General features: G+C 39.0%; 2 protein-coding genes across 2 annotated transcripts in view; one reads left to right on the top strand and one right to left on the bottom strand.

Annotated features, from left to right (window-relative positions):
- Positions 1-19477, bottom strand: part of EFHC2 (EF-hand domain containing 2) — a 226214-nt gene that overhangs the window by 188133 nt on the left and 18604 nt on the right. The gene's annotated exons all lie outside the window — the stretch shown is intronic.
- On the top strand, positions 72-8492 carry LOC118636008 (putative deoxyribonuclease TATDN2). Its single transcript, XM_036271077.1, is given in 3 exon segments — positions 72-131; positions 6376-6565; positions 6568-8492. Coding segments are annotated over 3 exon segments (2175 nt in total).

Genomic DNA, 19477 nt, shown 5'->3' with positions numbered 1-19477 from the left:
AAACATGTTACAATAGTGAATTTTATGTTATATGAATTGTATCTCAGTAAGAAAAAGTAGGAGGTAAAAAGATGTTGCTGGAACACCTAAAAGGACAACAGAACTGGGGTTTTATCGAGTGTTCAGTAAAGGTAGTAAGGGAGAACAGAATATGCCCCCCCCACCCCAGAACGTGCCACTTTGGCAGGTGGGATATTTCAAGCTGAAGACAATAGGGGCCCAACAGACTCAGAAAGAACTTTTTACCTCCCACTTAACTACCTAAAAGAATTTGGACAGGGGCCCTGTACCAGGAAGAATTATTATCAGAGAAAACTTTTTTTATATCAGAAGGACTTATATGCATGGCATGGCAAACATTTGTTTACCTAACATTTGCTCTTCCCAACTTCCTGTAAACTGTCCCTACTCCCCTTGCAAGCCCCAGAGCCCTGCCTACTTAACCTTAGCTCAAGATGGATGTAATCCTTGCCTAGCTGGTGTGGCTCAGTGGTTGAGCATCAACCCATGCAACAAGAGGTCACCAGTTTGATTCCCAGTCAGGGCACATGCCAAGATTGTGGGCTAAATCCCAAGTTGGGGGACATGCAGGAGGTGGCCAATCGATGTTCTCTCTCATCGGTGTTTCTCTCTCTCTCCCCTCCCTTCCTCTCTCTCTAAAATCAATAAAGAAAAAAAAATTTTTAAAGATGGATATAAGCCTCAATTACCTGACTGCCAGGAAATCTCATATTTTTATGGGATTCCTATATATACAAACTTTGTTTTCCTCTTGCTAATCGGTCTTAAGTCAATTTAATTACTAGACCAGCCAAAGAACCTAGAAGGAAAAAGTTTTCCACCCTTACAGTAATATTCAATCTAAAACATTTTTTTTCTTTGTAATTGGGTACGAAAGTATAAAGAAAATATTCATAGCTCTCACCTACCTCTATGTATTGAATGCTACTGATATATATTTGTGAATGACCAAACTTGTATAGATCAGTTTACAATACAGCCATGTATATAATCATTAAATATGTATCAACCTAATGATGCATTAAGAGAAAATAAAGGATGCTAAATGAAAATAGAGAGAAAAAATATATTTTAGGCTGGACTTCAAATTTCTATAAGTGGGATATACTGATAGTTCATGTTCTGATCCCTTGAGAATACAGGGCTGCAGAACTCCACCATGAAAGTGAAGGGGAACAGAATCTGTTACCTTAAAATATGCCTATTTGGCATAAGGATTATTTTAGGTTAGTTATTTTTATGAAATTGCAGACACTGGAGTAAAAGTTATCCTTTTGTAAGAGACATTTACATTTATAAGGGAAATCTCCACTTGTACCAGGAAGAAAGGATGACACTAAATCTTTAGAAACTCTTACCAATGCAGAGACAAAGACTTAAATCTGTATAACAACCATACCCTTGTTTACTGTGTGTTTCCTGATAACCTCCTATAACTGGCCTTCCTCTTCACACCACATCTTATGTCTTTAACTACAGATGATATTTAAGGTGTTGGTTTGCACTATTTCTTGGAGTTACTCAGTTTTCCTGGGTCTCTCCCATGTATACAGGCAGTAGCCACTGCTAACAGAGACCTCTGATGCACTCTGCATTTCAGAAAAAGACACAGAATGAGATTTCAGCCTCCTGTACTATTCCCCTACGCCTTCTGACATCTGAGTCAACCACTGCAAGGAAGTTCCTGGTTTTATCTTTCGACCTATGAGACTTGTCCCAACCTGCATAAAACAGACCAGATTGGGAACCTGGGGGAAACTTTCTCCATAAAAAACAGCAACTTTCTTTATAAAAGGGAACCTCCCTTTGTCTCATTAGAACACAAACTAGTTTGCTACTTAAATCTGTGTCTCCCAGGCTACAGTTCTTTTTCTTAAAATAAATGCTTTCTTTTATTTATTACAGTCTAAAATTACATTTTGGTTTACATAATTATTGCGCTGAGAATATACTGAAAAATACAAAAAGTATTAAATAATAAAATTTGAAGATGTACTAACCTATAAGATACAGGCAAATCTGTAAATCTTGGGTAAATTATTGGATTTATTATCATTTTTTTCCTCAGATAGATACAGTTGACAAATTTTTTTAAATTTAATTAATTTATTTGGGTGGTGGGGGAGAGATAAACCACAGAACTTATATGCATGTGTGCATGAACAATGGACATGGACAACAAAGCTGGGGACAGAGCGGGGAGGGAGGGGGAGGGGAGAATCAGTGGGGAAAAAAGGAGAAACATCTGTAACAAAAATTATTGGATTTAGATTATAACATAAGAGAACCTAAAGAGAACAAACTTAGTTAAATGTGCTAATTCAGCAATTCTCAGTTTTGACTTAGAATTAGGAACTTAAAAAATTTAAAAAACAGAGTCAAGCCTAAATAAATTATATCAGAATCTTGGGGTGGTTTAGAGTGGCATTAGAATTTTTAAAGCTCCTCCAAGTAATTCTGAAATGCAGTCAGAGTTTTGAACTAGTCAGCAATGAATTGAACAAAAATTTGTGAAAGTACAAAAATTTGTCATAAGGAAAACAAGTAGAAAGAAAAAAGGATAAAAGTACAAATAGATAAATTTGAAAGGAGAAAAACAATTGCAATAAATAAATCCAAGTTTTTAAATACATAAAATAGGTAAGATTCTAGCAAAGATGATCAAGAAGAAATATAAATAAATAAATAAAAATAAAACTACATGATAGAAATGTAATACATAATAAGATATAATTATCTTATTATGATAAATTATACAAGCTTTTATGAAAAAAAATTAAAGCCACAATTAAAGAGATGATATTTCTATAAGAATTGTGAACTATCAAAACACATGAATGAACTAATAACTAAATAAGAAGTAAAAAGATTACCAAAAAAAATTGTCCCAACAAAGGCTCCACCCAAGATGATTCACTAATGGATTCTTTCAAACTTTCAAGAAAAACAAAATTTCCACATTATATCGCTCCCCCAGGATACCAAAAACGATAAAAAGCCATGAAGGTGTATTGTCATGCCTGATAGTGCCATTAAAAAAAAAGTAAACTGTGAAGCAATAGTTCTCACTCTGGCTACACACTAGAATCACCTGTAGAGCTTTTTAAACTGATGCTTGGGACAGATACACACACACACACACACACAGACAAACAGAATGAAATCAGAATTTCTCAGAGTGGGCCCAGGCATCATTGATTTTTAAAGTTTCCCATCTGATTACAATGTGCAAGCAAAGGTTCAGAACTACTGCTCCAGAGCATTTCCACTGCTTATAATTTATAAAGCAAAGATTCTAACTAAAATACAAGCAAACAGAATTCAACAGTCCATAACAGCTCTAAGCCACCTACACACACAAAAAGCAGCATTTTCCTCACAGATGTAAAGATGTTTACAAATTAATAAAATAAGAGTAAATATATAATCTCATACCATTTCCTACCACATATATTTTAAAACATAAGAGTAATTCCTTTACAAAATTAAAAAGTATCTGCTTAAAAACAATAGGCAAAATATCCAGCATTATAATTAATCAAACTATGTGTTCACTAAAATCAGAAACAGAATAATAAATGCCTCAACCAACATCATTATTTAATATTGTTTTTAGTAGTTATACACAACGTAAGAAGGTATGAAGGAAAAATATTAGGAGTAAAGACACAAAAGTATCATTATAAGCAAATAAAATAATGGCATAGGCAAAGGTCAAAAAACTAAGAGAAAAATAAAAGATTTCAGCATAACCACAACTGAATAAAAAATATTCTTATGTACTATCAATAACAAGGTAAAAATACAGTGGGAAGAAAAAGTATATTCACAATAGAATGAAAAATTATAAAACACTTAAAATTAGTTTTAATGAAAACTCTGTGGCCCTGATAAAACTCTAAAAATATGTACTAGAAGACAGAGAACTTGCTTGACTGATAGAATAAGTGAAGTATATCTCGAATAAGGAGACTAAAATACCATATTTTAAATGGATATTTCATTGCTATGTTGAAGGGAATAAAAAAAATAACAATTCTAAGTCCATGTGATAAAATAAACATGTCAGCCTATTAAAGATAATTATGAAAATTAAGGATAACACAGAAGACAACTCTCCCAGATTTTATAACTTACTATAATGGTTCAATTAATAAAATAGTGCTACACCAGAGTAACAAAAGAAATACTAGTATGTGGAATAGAAGGTCTGGAAATAGATTCTATTACATATAGGAATTTAATACCTGATGAAAGAGAAGTCACATATCAATAAGTGAAAAAAGCACTAACTTGGAAAAGCATCAATGTATATCCTCACCTAAAATAAATTATAACCCAAATAAATACCAAATGGTTTATTAAAGTAAATATAAAAAAAACAGCCCCTTTTACCCTCCAAAAAACAACTACAAATATGTCAAAACCTTGAAAGAGATTACTATTCTAGTCTTGGGAGAAAAAGAAAATTGTGAAAGAAAAAAAAAAAAAAGATTTGACTACAAAACAAGTTATAACATCAATAAACCAACATATAAATAAAAAACAAACAACATACTGTTAAGAAAAAGAAGAACAAGAACAACAAAAACAGGCCCAAGGTAGAGTCTCTTGCCCCTAAGACAGTAAACCAAGACTTAACTGCAGTTTCAACTCCTCTCAGGAGTGACCTCAAACCAGTCTGGAATTTTCTGACTAATACAAGTGAGGTAATATACCTAATTAGACTCCTGCCACCCCTCTCTAAAAGGTCATGTTGCCTGAAACAATCCTTTCTTTCCTTTTGATAACTTTCTTGTCCTGCTCAGTTTTTGCCGTTAAAAACCTTCTATTTTGTACTTCTCGGAGCACTGCTCTATTTAGCATGTGGGACTCTGTCCAATTCATGACTTGTGCAATAAAGCAAATTAAATCTTTACATTTACTCAGTTGATTTTTTGTTCATTAAAAATACTAATAAATTTTAGAAAATATGACAAGTTTAATTTTTTATAATGTTTTAATTATGTTTCAAAACACCCTAAAAAAGAAATGAAAATAAATTTAAAATTCAGGAGTGTGCCAATAAATAAAGTATTCACCCTAAGAAATTATTAGGTAAGTGCAAATTAAAATAACCGAGTCACTGTTTTTTTTTGTTTCTCCTATTAAACAGACATGGAAGGATTATTCATCATGGATGGGATGTTACATTATTATAATTCTTCTGGGACAATGTGGTGCTATGAGGAGACATTTTAAAATCTCTATTACTTTTATTAGAGAAAAAACTAGAGTGAGGGCACTTGAGAGTTAACAAAAAGGGAAATGTTTGGTGAATAATGGCACATCTATGTACTACTGGACTATGATGAAAGCACTAGAATATTGTTTTTTGAAAACTATGCAGCAATAAGAGAAATAGGATATGTAGAAATGTTGAGTGGGAAAAAAACAGGACTGAAAATGGTAGCATACTACAAAAACTACAGTTTTGAAAGCATGTATAGTAAAACTATGTTTTAAAATGTGTAACTATGTTCTTGGGGGAAAAAAAAAAAAACCCAGTGGGGAAAGGAACAAAACACAAGCAATGGCGGCAGCCTCAGGGGTAGACTGACCTGAGGTGAAGTTGAAAGAGTTCCCTGCGGCATCGATCTCCGCCATGTTCTTTCCCCTCCCCCCTCACACTGCTTACTCTCCCGCATAGCCACTGCCCCACCACCACCACTCCCCCTTGGTTGAGGGGAATGTTTCCGGGGGAGCGGACTGGTGGGCGGCCCCCTCCCCCCAGCTGTGCCCCGCGCCCTCAACCCTCTGTTCCTAAACTGGATTTGGCCCTGCCCTCCTACACAACATTGGTGGCCTGAACCTCCAAGCCGGAAGCCCAGTTCAAGAGTGCCCTGTGTGTGGTCTCTAAGGCACCTTGTAGTCTTTTCAAGAGCTTTGACATCTCAAAAGAGCCTTCTATTCTAAACTACATATAAGAGCTTTATAACCCCACCCCAACCCCCATCCCCATCCGAAAGTGCAAGTGCCTTAATGTCCCGGAAGTGCTTTGACATTACCGGAAGGAGCTTTGTACAAAAGAGAAAGTGCTTACTCATCTCGGAAGCACACCGTAGGCTTGGACACGAAACCGAGCCTTCTGTAAATCTTGCATCCTCGAGTCATAAACTCAGTGCAAGGCCTTTGACGTCTCTGGAACACTGAGAACTGTTATGGGCAGGTGAAAGAAAGGGGACCTGTTCGTGAGCCTTCGGAACATTGCAAAGTCAAGTACCACAGGAGCGGCACAGAGGTAGGGTCCGCAAGCAAACGCAAATGACTCTGGGAGCCCACTAATGTGGTCTTCTCCAAATGACTACCTCATAGCTCTGCTTCACATTCGGGAGAGGCCAGCAGCCTGGAGTGTCTGAAACCCTAGGGGAGGACGTTGTGACCTTCAAGCGGAGGTTTTCCAGGGGCTTTTCCCGCCAGGGAACTTCCTCCTCCTCCTCCCCCCATTTCTCAGGCCCAGGTGTGGGTGGAGTGGCTGCCAAAGACTGCCTGATTTGTAGCACCTCAGGTTCCTTTTGTCTGTGGAATCCCCGCTGGGCCATCTCCTATACACTATCCCCTTTCTGAAAGAAATGGCTTCTCTAGAGGACGCCTTAAGTTTTCAAGTTAATTCCAAAAACAGTTCCCATAATTCTATGAACTCTGAATTTACAGCCAAAGCTGAGAGTCAAAATGATAACAGTGAGAAACCAAACAAGACCCAGAGAAGAAAGGGTAGACGGCAAGGCCAAGGCTCTTCAATGACCTATGGGTTAGCTATCCAGAATACCTTGGTAAAATCAATACCAAAAGGAAAGGGAGAGGCTGCAGTTAGTACAAAACTGAGCACTAGAGAGCATCCCAATCCTGGAGAAAGACTGGCTAGTGCTGTCACCATCTCTGTTCTTCAGAAAAAGAAAATGTCAGCCCCAGAGGTCAGATTAGAAAAGGAAAAGATTGTGATAAATGTCAGCAACTCCTGTGACAGAAAAGTATTTATATATCCTCAGGAGAAACCCAGTGAGAAGCCACTTGGTGACACGAGAGCAGTCATTTTTGAAAAAGGCTCACCAGCCCTAAAATTTCTAGACAAAGGTGACTCTCATTCAGAAATCCAAAAGCATAAAGAAAGGGGTGTGGTGATTAAGCAACCCCTTTCAGTAAGGGACTGCTCTAATGTGGATGAGATTTCTGCAGTCAGATTCTCTCAAGAGGAGCCAAACTCACTGAGTCTCTTAAGAATTTCAAAGTCTTCAACCTTCACCACTGACCATGTCATGTACCAGCCTCCTATGTACAGTGGTCCTTCACATGACTATGCCAGCTACCAGACCAGCAGTCCCAAGCCTTCTCAATATCCTTCCATGGGCAGCAGCAGCAACAATACATCCCAGGCAGGGAAGGGCAGCTGGAGCTTAAGTAATTATTCCTCCAACTCTACAGTGCACTCTCAAAACTGGTCCAGAGACCTGAAGGCAGCAGAGGAAGGTCATTCCCAGAATTCTCGTTCATTACATTTCCCCAGAAGTTCAAAAGCCATGGTGAGGGAGAAAAGAACATTTCAAGAGGAGACACCATTACATCCTTGGGGAGGATATGCATCTAGTTCTCTGCCAAGCAGCTACTGGGAGCAAAGCCTAAAGGAGGGCTTCATTGACACCCATTGTCACTTGGACATGCTCTATTCCAAGTTGTCGTTCAATGGGACCTTTACCAAGTTCAGAAAAATATATAGCCGTTCCTTCCCTAAGGAATTTCAGGGCTGCATCTCTAATTTCTGTGATCCTCGTACAATGAGGGATGGCCTATGGGAGAAGCTGTTGAATGAGGATTTGGTTTGGGGAGCTTTTGGCTGTCACCCCCATTTTGCATGTTACTACAATGAGAGTCAAGAAAGAAATATTTTGCAAGGCTTAAGGCACCCCAAAGCTGTAGCTTTTGGAGAAATAGGCTTGGATTACTCTTACAAGTGCAAGACACCTATCCCACAGCAGCACAAGATATTTGAGAGACAGCTGCAGCTGGCTGTGTCTCTAAAGAAGCCCTTGGTGATCCACTGCCGAGAAGCTGACAAAGATCTGCTGGCCATCATGAAAAAATTTGTGCCCTCTGACTATAAGATCCATAGACATTGCTTCACTAGTAGTTATCCAGTAATTGAGCCCCTTTTGGAGTACTTTCCCAACATGTCTGTGGGCTTCACAGCAGTCCTGACTTACACTTCCGCCTGGCAGGCCCGGGATGCTCTGAAAAGGATCCCACTGGAGAGAATTGTCGTGGAAACTGATGCTCCCTACTTCCTTCCTCGTGGGGTTCCCAAAAGCCTTTGCCAGTATTCTCACCCAGGCCTGGCCCTGAATACAATTCAAGAGATTGCCATAATCAAAGATCAACTACTCGACCATACCTTAGCCACCTTGCGTGAGAACACGAGTCGCCTGTACAGTCTTTAAGCAGAGAGGATACAGTCAGGAGTCTTCACCCAAAAAAGGACACTAACAAATTGACAACATAGACTTGGTTTGAACTTTGCCTGTGTCCAAGATCAATGATGTGTTCAGCGAGCCTATTGGTACACACACAAAAAACCCAGGACAGGTTGTTTTCCTGAAAACTTCAGAAGACTTCTGCTTCTGGCTGGTAGGGTGTGGTGCAATGGGATGGGAGGAGGCGTAAGGGGATCTTCCCTTGATTTTATCAGGATTTTTCCTCCCAGCCAGATTGTGCCAGCATAATCAGTAAAGAAAGAGTTTCATTGGGCACGAGTTTGCTAATGCAAATTCCTATTTTCTGCAGCCTGGGTTTTTGAGCAGTTGGTGAATAAAATCACCCTCCTACTTGTCTTTAAGAAAAAAAAGCAAGCAAGGAATGTTGAATTTTGAAATTGAACTAGGTGATTTGTTCTGTTTATTCCATAAATTTATTTTTATAGGAATTCTATAATCCATATGGTTTGTTGTTAAATTCATAAATTCAGTGACTGTTCAACTTTCAATTTCTTATTTCTAAATATAAACTAGCACTAGCATTTCATCTAAAAGGAAATTGATTTAGATAAAAATTGGTCAGTTAATAGTCATAAGGCACTATGGGGGCTATGGAGGAGCTTAGAATGATGGGGCCAAACCGGTTGAATCTTAGAACACCACTAAGATGAGTTTTGAATCTGAACTGAACTCCCAAAAGTTGTATAATTCCAAATCTCTGTTGGTAACCAGTATATAATAGCAACTATTCATTCAAATTGCTCTGATTCTTAACAAGGCCCAAATATATAGCATTTAGAAATACTGTTCTCAAGAAGGACTTCAAAAGCATTGACAAGACTAAAACAGGGAAGGGCTTTAGCTGTCCACTTATCAAACAGTTGTCCTTTGTGAGAAATTAAAATAAACCCAACATTTTAAGGAAAATATTTGAGCTATGAAAGTTAACTTTGCCAGCCAAAGCACACACCTAAATATAAAAGTCCAATTATTGGATGAGAAATGCCATTTTTAAAATGGAAAATCTCTTTTACGCTTGAAAACTAAATCACTAAAATAGGCCCAGAGTACTCCAGACTGCTCTAGTTTCCTTTGCATCCAGAAAAATCAACTGACTCCTCACCATTTGGTTCTAGGCTCAAAAGTCTCCACAGAGAATCCCTCCCTGGCCACCAGTCTATAGTGTTCCTTTCACCTAGGAGGAAAAGAATCCTTGATTTACTGTTTTAATTTAACCATAGCACTTAATACTGTTTAAGATTGTGATGTTTATTTATGTGTTCATTGGTTATTTTCTCCACTAGTTTGTAAGTTTACAAGCTTGTCAGTCTCATTTACACTGTACATATATACCTGACGCAAGAATAGTGCTGGGAACAGAGCAGGCAGGCAGTAAAGACTTCTTTTTTTTTTTTTATCCTCACCCGAGGACATTTTTCCATTTTTTGTTCAGATAGAGTGGGAGGGAAAGAGAGAGAGAGAAATATCAACATGAAAGGGACACATCGAGTGGCTGCCACCTGCATGACCCAACCAGGGCCGGGGGAAAACTGCAACCGAGGCAGGTGCCCTGAGCAGGAACCGAACCTGGGTCTCTCTGGACCGCAGGCTGACACTCCAACCACTGAGCCAAACTGGCCAGGGCAAGACTTCTTGAATCAACACATTAATGAATATCAGACTTCATTAACCCCCGGGAGTTAATGACAATATTTGGACGAAGGGGGCAGATATTAGGAAGAGAATACAGAAATAAACCATCATATTTCTAGCCCTCTTCTTTAATTCAAAAGACAAGGCAATGATTAAAGGCTACCTATATTCTGCTGTTAGATGTCATCCATAATAAAATAAACAAATAAGGTCAAGCCCTACCAGGAGCTTGACAGTTCATATTCCCTGTAAATAACACTGAGTATATCATAGATTCTCCTCTTGGATTAGAATCTGGTCTTTTGAGAAGAAGAATTTCTAGATAGAATGCTTCTTCCCTTTAACAGAACGAAAGAAGTTGATGCAATATTAAAGGTGTAATTTGATTCTATTTTTCAGGACAAAAAAAAAAAAAAACACCTTAAAAAACTAAGCCAATGTTCTGAATTAAGAAGGTTTTTTTCCACTTAATGTACACTTTCAATAGACATTGCTCAAAATGTGTCCCTCAACCTATAGGAGCCCTGAACTTTTTATAAAGGATTGCAGAAAAGAGGGTTCTGTAGATACACATTTTGGGGAAATAGTTGTACAAAGTTCCACGGATTTTGTATCTCAATATCTTGCATGTCCTTTGATATGTTAATGTGAGCCACAAACACCCAAGAGGTTATTTCTCAAAGTTACTTGTAGATTACTTTGTTTAATTTGAGGTACAATTCAATAAGCTCGAGTTCTTTGGGAACCTAAACTTAGGAAATGCTACCTCAGTCATACTTTTTTTTTTTTTTTTTTTTTTTTTTTAGTATGTGCCCCTAGCAGGAACCGAACCTGGGACTCTCTGGTCCGCAGGCCGATGCTCCAACCACTAAGTCAAACCGGCCAGGGCTCAGTCATATTCTTGCTGTTGCAGTATCCTTATCACATTTTGTATGTATTTCTACTTATCATATTCTAACATCCTCTTTAATTTACGTTTCTCACTACATGGAGAATAAAATGTCATTTATCTAGTACTAGCAAACTGACATTACCAAGTGGGCATTTAAAAAATGGATGTGAATAAATGGTTGCATTTATAAGAACACATTCAACAAGAGAAAGAAGATATATACATAATTAAAATGATTTTCATTTCCAAAAATAAAATCTCCATTTTACATGGAGAAAGTACTTTGTATGGTACCTGGTGTGTCTACTCTCCTGTTATGGAGGTGTCAGAGAACTATGAAGGCAGCCGGTGATCTAGAAATTCAATTTGCCTTTAGTGGTCCTTGGGCCATCAGTCAGCCTGGAGTCACAGGGCCTCTCAGGCCCACTAATGGGCTCTCTGAACCTTGGCAGTCCTTTCACTGCAGGTCAATATTTTGTTTCACTTAAATTTTAGAAAGGCAGCTATTTCTACCTTTAAAGCTAAAGAGGAAAAAACTATCCAATTTGTCTTGGGAGATGGGAGATGGAGGATTCTATTTTTTTAAGTTGGTCTTTATTCATATCTGACTTCAAAATTAGTACCTACTTTATTATAGGTTTTTTTGAGACTACTAAAGAGCACAAAATGGGAAAAAATAATCCATAATCTTACTACTTAGAGACAATCACTTTAACAATAGGAGTAGCTCTTTGGCAGTTTCTCTAATATTGTTGGCCAATTCCAGCACTGTTTTTGAGTCATTTTGGTAATCAATATATACTATAATGTTTACTTCACTTCATAATTAGCATAAGCTGTACATTTTACTGTCTTTAAATTTGTGATTTAAATACATCATTTTGTGTATTTTTGTTTGCTTTCCTGAGCAAACAAGCTAGAAATTTAATTCTGTTTGTTATAAAGAATCAACCCTTAGACTTTTCGTTCAAATCTACTTTGTTTACTGGTTTATAAAATTTTCCCTTTAAGTTTATGAATCTTTCCTTCAGTTTTCAGATGTCTGATTTTTTTGTCTTTTTCTAATGGCTTAAATTAAATGCTTAGTTTATTTTTCATTGGGAGGGGAGAAGAACAAACCATTTAATGTCATAAATTTGCCTGTAATTATAATTCTGCTGTATCTATAGGAATTTTTATTTTAAGGACGTTTATTTTCCCACTGTAAAAATAATGCATATGCATTACAAAGATACAGAAATAGAAACAGAAAGAAGAGCAGAGTATTTCTACTATCTAGAACCCATTATTTTGTTAATATCTTTCCTAATGTAATTGACATTATATAACTATACCAAAATATATGTACTTTTTAAATATGCATATGCTTTCACACCCATACTTACTGAAGATTAACATACCACAAAACCCCACCACCAATCTATATCAAATGTTCGTGTTCTGGTATAGTTTTACTTACAGTCATTTAAAATATATATATATATATATATTTAAAAATACAAAGTGTATATGTTTATTAAGCAGAGTTAAAGAAAGAACATTTATAGGTCCTAGAAAAAGATGGTATAAAGATAAACTTTTTTTTCTTATTTGTTGTTTTTAATTTTTTAAAAAATTGTCAGTTCAAGTATTAATTCTAAAAGGTAATACATATTAAAACATACCTAAATAGAGAAAAGTAATATACTTCTTTGTATACCCCTATTTTGCATTTGGGATTCATTTTATTATTATTATTCTTTTATATTCCAATAAACATTTATAGTGTCTATATTCCGTTTTGAACTTTAAATAAAGTTTATTTTACAGTTACCTACAAGTTTAGTTCCATTGTTCACTACTAATCCTTTTTTTTTATCCTTACCCGAGGACATTTTTGCATTTTATCTTCAGATAGAGTGGGAGGGAGGAGGGGGGAGACAGAGAGAAACATTGATGTGAGAGAGAAACACTGAGTAGTTGCCAACCACACAACCCCAACCAGGGCCAGGGACAAACCACAACCGAGGTACATGCCCCTAGTGGGAACCGAACCCGGGCCTCTCTGGACCGCAGGCTGACGCTCTAACCGCTGAGCCAAACTGGCCAGCGCTTCTTTTATTTCATAACTTCTCCATGGTTAAACTGTTTAATTTATTTTAAAATTGGCTGGAGTACATCTTCAAGCAACTTTCTCAGGAAAAATATGTGGATTGCATATTTGTGAGAAGTTATATATCTGAGAACATCTTCCTGTTGCTTTCACTAATGAATGACATCTTGGCTACGTTTAGAATTTCTGGGTCACAAATATTTTCCCCTAAAGGTAACAGATACTGCTTCATTGTCTTCTGGCATTTAATATTGCAAAGAATCTTCTCCTTGTATGGGGTTAAACTAATTTTTTCTGACAGGATGCTTGGTAATTTCTTTGTTTTACCCTTGAAATTAACATAACATTGCCAGTATAAGTCTAATTATTGGTCTTTCCTTTGTTATTTCCTCTGGTACATAGTAAACACTCCATCTGCAGACCCACATTTTTATAGTTGAGAAAGTTAGTTTTTTTTTTCATTATTATAGTATGGTTAGTTGACTCAGTTGCTTTTAATCTAGTTTCTAATTCTTTAGGAACAATTGTCAGTATGTTAGAACTCTATCCTCTGTCCAACCTTTCAGTATCTCATTGCTCTTTTGTTTTTCATTTATCATGATTGTTGAAAATATTATATATGTCCCTCTTTTTTTCCCCCATCGACACCCTCATCTCCACTCCCTTTCCCTTGCCTTCACTGTCTATGTCCATTGATTATACATATATGTATATAAATTATTTAGTTTATCTCTTCCTGCCTCCCCCTATCCCCCATTCCCTCTGAGGTTTGTCAGTCTGTTCCCTACTTCCATGTCAATGAATCTATTTTGTTCGTCAGTTTCCCTTGCCTTCACCATCAGTGTCCATTGATTATGCATATATGCATATAAATTCTTTAGTTCATCTCTTCCTGCCTCCCCGCCCCCCATTCCCTCTGAGGTTTGTCAATCTGTTCCCTACTTCCATGTCTCTGGATCTATTTTGTTCGTCAGTTAATTTTGTTCATTAGATTCCATATATAAGTGAGATCATGTGATACTTGTCTTTCTCTGACCGGCTTATTTCACTTAGCATAATACTTTCCAGGTCCCTCCATGTCATCTCAAAGGATAAGAGATCTTTCTTTCTTATAGCTGCATAGTATTCCATTGTGTAAATGTATCATGGCTGTTTTATCTGCTCAATTACCGATGGGCACTTGGGCTATTTCCAAATCTTAGCTATTGTAACTAGCACTGCTATGAACATAGGGGTGCATATATTCTTTCTGATTGGTGTTTCAGGCTTCTTATATATATTCCTAGAAGCAGGAACATTGAATCAAATGGCAGTTCCATTTTTAAGTTTTGAGAAAAGTCCATACTATTTTCCATAGTGGCTGTACCAGTTTGCATTCCCACTAGCAGGGTACTAAGGTGCCCTTGCTTCCAAATCCTTGTCAGCACTTGACATTTGTTAATTTGTTGATGGTAGCCATTCTGGCAGGTGTGAAATGATACCTCATAACCATTTTAATTTGCATCTTTCTGATGATTAGTGACATCGAGCATTTTTTCATGTATCTCCTAGCCATTTGTATGTACTCTTTGGAGAAATGTCTATTCAGGTCCTCTGCCCATTTAAAAAAAAATTTGTAATCCTCACGCAAGGATATTTTTCCATTTTATCTTCAGATAGAGTAGGGGGTGGGGAGGAGAGAGAGGGCGAGAGAGAAACAGCAATGTGAGAGAGATACATCAATTGGTTGCCTCCCACATGACCCTGATCAGGGTCAGGGGCAAACTTCAACCAAGGTAGGGCTATTGACCAGAATAGAACCCATGACTCTTTGGTCCACAGGTCAACACTCTAACCACTGAGCAAAACTGTCCAGGGTGTCTCTGCCCATTTTTAATTGGATTGTTTGCCTTCATTTTGTTGAGTCATATGAGTACTTTATATATTTTGGAAATTAACCCTTTATCCATTGTATCATTGGCAAAGATGTTCTCCCATACAGTGGGTTTCTTTTTCATTTTGATACTGGTTTCTTTTGCTGGGCAGAAACTGTTTAGTTTTATATAGTCCCATGTATTATTTTTCTCCTTTATTTCTGTGGTCCTAGGCAATGTATCAGTGAATATTCTGCTGCGTGTGATGTCTAGATTTTGCTGCCTACATATTTTACTAGGATTTTTATGGTTTCACAACTGACATTAAAGTCTTTTATCCATTTTTAGTTTATTTTTGTGAATGCTGTAAGTTGGTGGTCTAGTTACATTTTTTGGAGGGAAGTATCTGTCCAGTTTTCCCAACACCATTTATTGAAGAGGCTATCTTTACTCCATTGTATGCTCTTGCCACCTTTGTCAAGTATTAATTGAGCATAATGTCTTGGGTTGATTTCAGGGTTCTCCATTGATCTATATGCTTGTTCATGTGCCAGTTTCAGGCTGTTTTGATTACCTGATATCTGGAATTGTGATCCCTCCAACTCTTTTCTTTTTTTTTTTCAAGATTGCTGTGACTATTCAGGGCTTTTTTGGTTCCACATAAACTTTTGGAGTGTTTGTCCTAGATCTGTGAAATATGCCATTGGTATTTTAATAGGGATTGCATTGAATTTATAGATTTCTTTGGGTAGTATGGAACATTTTAATGTTGTTGATTCTTCCAATGCAGGAATATAGTATATGCTTCTAGTTTTTTTTTATATCTTCCTTTATTTCTTTTGTCAATGTCCTGTAGTTTTTCTCCTGAGCTGAATGCTTTAGGAATGTCCTTTGTGTGGGTTATATGGACCCTCCTGTTGTAATTGGGAGCTTATTGTTGTTGGCCTGTTCATGGGTGGGATTGGCTTTCACCCTGTGGAAATGACTTTAGCAGGATGGGGCCAGGAAGAATTAGTACTGAAAACCAATCGGCCCTTTGATTGGGGTGACACAGGCCCTCAGCCCTTGAGAGGGGAGCTAGCTACTTTACTTCTATCTCAGTGGTGCCCCACCAGGGACCTGAGTGGAGGCTTCAGGGAGTTTGCACCAGATACTCCAGTTCTGAGTTGTGCCCCCCTTTTACCGGTGAGGCTGCACCAGCAAGGATGTGCCAGCGGGGCTTGGAGGAAGAGAACAAGGTTGCCCCCTCCACTTTGGGTGGCACTGATCCTTTCAGGAGGAAAGAAAGCTGTTCACCTCCTTCTATCTCTGCAGTGCTCTACCAGAGGCCCTGGTGGAGTGCTCCCAGGAAAGTATATCCAGTGTTCCAAGCTCTGATTTGCACTCTCTTTCCCCAGTGGTTATGAGTTTAGCAAGGTGGGACCAGCAGCATCTGGGAAGGCAAATCCAATCTACCTTTTGATTGTGGCGGCATGGGTCCCTAGCCCTAGAGAAGGGAAGTAGCTGTTCTCCTAGCTTCATGCCACAGCTCCTGAAGGGATGCTCCAAGGGGGATGCTCCTGATACCCCAGTTCTGAGTTGTGACTCCTTTTCCCTGTGAGGCTGCACCTGCCAGCAGGTGCAAGTGGGGCTTGGAGGAATAGATCAAGGCTGCTCCATCCACTTGGGGTGGCACCAGGTCTTGGGAGGTGTGAGAGTTTCTCACCCACTTCTATCTCTGCAGGTCACTGCTGGAAGCCCTGATGGAAGCTTCTGAAGGAGTTATGCCAAATTTCCCAGTTCTGGTTTGTGCTTGCCTTCTAGTTCAGAGGTGTCCTGCCAGATCTCCTAAAATCTAGGGACATACCAGATTTCCCAGTTCTGAATTGTGACCCCTTTACCCTGTAAGGCTGCACCTGCTGGGTGGTGCAGGTGAGATTTGAAGAAATATATTAAGGCTGCCCAGTCTGCTTGGGATGATGTGGTCTTTGGAGCTGTGAGAGCTTATCTCCATCTTCTATCTCTACAACTCACTACCAAAGGCCTTGATGAAGGCCTCTGAGTTGGGTGGCTCCCAATGCCTCTGTTCTTTTTTTTTTTTTTTTAATCTTCATCCGAGGACATTTTTCCATTTTTTGTACAGACAGAGTGGGAGGGAGAGAGAGGAAGAGAGAGAGAGGGAAACATCGATGTGAAAGGGACACATCGAGTGGCTGCCACCCACACGACCAACCAGGCCAATGCCTCTGTTCTTAATTGCACTTCCTTCCCCTGTGGAACTGTGCTTTGGAGTCAGTACCAGTAGATTTGGGAAATGCTAACCCAGGCAGACCTTTGTTGAGGGTGGTGCAGGCCGTAGGCCCTCAAGAAGTGTTGTAGGTGCTAGCCTTCTAGCTCAGCAGTGCCCTACCAGAGCTCCTGACAGACTGCTCCAAGGGTGTCACACGAGATTTCCCAGTTCTGAATTGTGGCCCTTTTACCCTGTAAGGCTGCACCTGCTAGACAGTGCAGGTGGGGCTTGGAGGAATAGATCAAGGCTGCCCTGTCCACTTGGGGTGTTGCTGGCTCTTGGGAGGGGAGAGAGCTTGTCACCCCCTTCTGTCTCTGCAAGTCACTGCCAGAGGCCCTGATGGAGTCTTCTAAAGGGGGTGGCTCCAAATGTCTCTGTTCTGAATTACACTTCCTTACCCCTGTGGGACTTTGCTTTGAAGGTGGTGCTCTCAGATTTGGGGACTGCAAATCCAGGCAGCCTCTTGTTGGGGGTGATGTAGGTCCTCAGCCAGCCTCTGCCTGGTAGTTAGCCACTTGCTTTCTGGCTTATCAGTGGCATCCACCAGGGATCCTGAATGGAAGCTTGCAAGTGCATGCCTCCCCCTAGCTCTATAGCTGCCTGCTGCCTGAGGCACTGACCAGGGTGCCTTTTGTTGGGGATGGTGCCTGCCTAAATCGTGGGGGGGGGGGATTGTTTCCTGTTCCCAAGCCACTCAGTTCAATGTTCATCTGAGACTGTCTATAGTTTCTCCAGAAAAAAAAAAAAAAAGAAAGTACATACACCTCAGGTTCCTTTTGGGTACACCCAAAAGTCCTTTATGCTTGATTTGAGCTTGGCAGAGTGGAGTGGCCAGTATTTGGAGGACAGTGTTAGTGCACTTTCTCCAGCTGGTGCTGTAAAAATAGAAGTGCTAGACCCTAGGAGATGGTGTCTAAGGGTGGTGTGGGAAATTGGCTCAGGACTGGAACCTCAGAAACCTACCTTCCCAATCTCTAGCACTATGGCCCCCAGATGTTCTCCCTATGGCTTCCATATGCCCAGACTCTCCTTCCCCCTACCAGAGCCCTGGGAGAGTGCCGGAGAGGAAGTCCCTCTGTGTTAGTCTGGGATTCAAGCAGACTCCCTCCTCTTCCCATTGGACAAAGTCCCAGCTTATTTTTGCTGCCAAATGTTATGCAGGCTCTTCTTCCAGGCCCTGGTGTTCCGGGTTGGAGGGTCCCAGTGTGGGACTGAGACCCCACTTTCCTCCGGGTGGGCTTTTGTAGCTGCACTATTTCTCTGGCTTCACAGCTGCTGCCCCTGGGTGCCACGACCAGCCCTTTATGTGTGTCCACCCTTCTTACCAGTCTCTGTGTAGTTTTTTTTTTTTTTCAATCCTTGTATATAATACTCCAGTTCAGGTAACCTTCTGTTGTTAATTCAGGTTAATTGTTCTAAATTTTAGCTGTAACAGGCTTAACACCAGGAAGCGGTGTATGTTGTTTCACTTATTACGCCACCGTTTTCCCTCCAGTCTCTCTCATTGTTCTTATATCTGACCTTTTCCTCTGCATTTTGGGAGAATATCTCAAGTTTGCCTTTTCCATTACTCATTTTATTTTCTCCAGTTTCAATATTTTTCTTTACTACATATAATGCATTTTTCCAGTTTTTTCACATTTCTTCCTTCTTGCCGAGCTCCCTTTGCCTTTTGACCTAAAGTCTCATTCAGCAATATTTTATATTGTTTTGTTTTTGTTTTATTTGCCTAAATGTTTTTATTTGAAACCAATAACATTTCAAACCAAGCAAGCATTTATTCTCTGCACTCCAAATTAAAACAGAACACAATAGGGGTTAACGTCATTTGATAGGACAGTTCCAATATGTGAACATCCTCTACTCATTGTGGTTGTAGAAACTTTACACAAAATCAGTCATTCTTAAACAAAATATTAATTTCAAAGTACTAACATCAAACAAAAGGAAGTGGTCTTAATTTCATGTATGGGGAAGTATATTTTACAAATTCCAAAAGGTGGGAGAAGCATAAACACAACCCACTCTTTAAAAGAACTAAACAGAATTTTCCACCACTACTCCCCGATTTCTCCCATAGTAAAAAGTAGTGTTGAGGTCTGACACCCAGATTTGGTTTTTATCTGGCCCATTTATAAAGTGTTCCCCCATATGACTTGCATCATTAGGGTTATGGATAATAGTCCATTCTCT

Source organism: Molossus molossus, unplaced genomic scaffold, assembly GCF_014108415.1.
Source record: "Molossus molossus isolate mMolMol1 unplaced genomic scaffold, mMolMol1.p scaffold_m16_p_2, whole genome shotgun sequence".
NCBI classification, from domain to species: Eukaryota; Metazoa; Chordata; class Mammalia; order Chiroptera; family Molossidae; genus Molossus; species Molossus molossus.
This window is presented reverse-complemented; position numbering and strand designations above follow the sequence as displayed.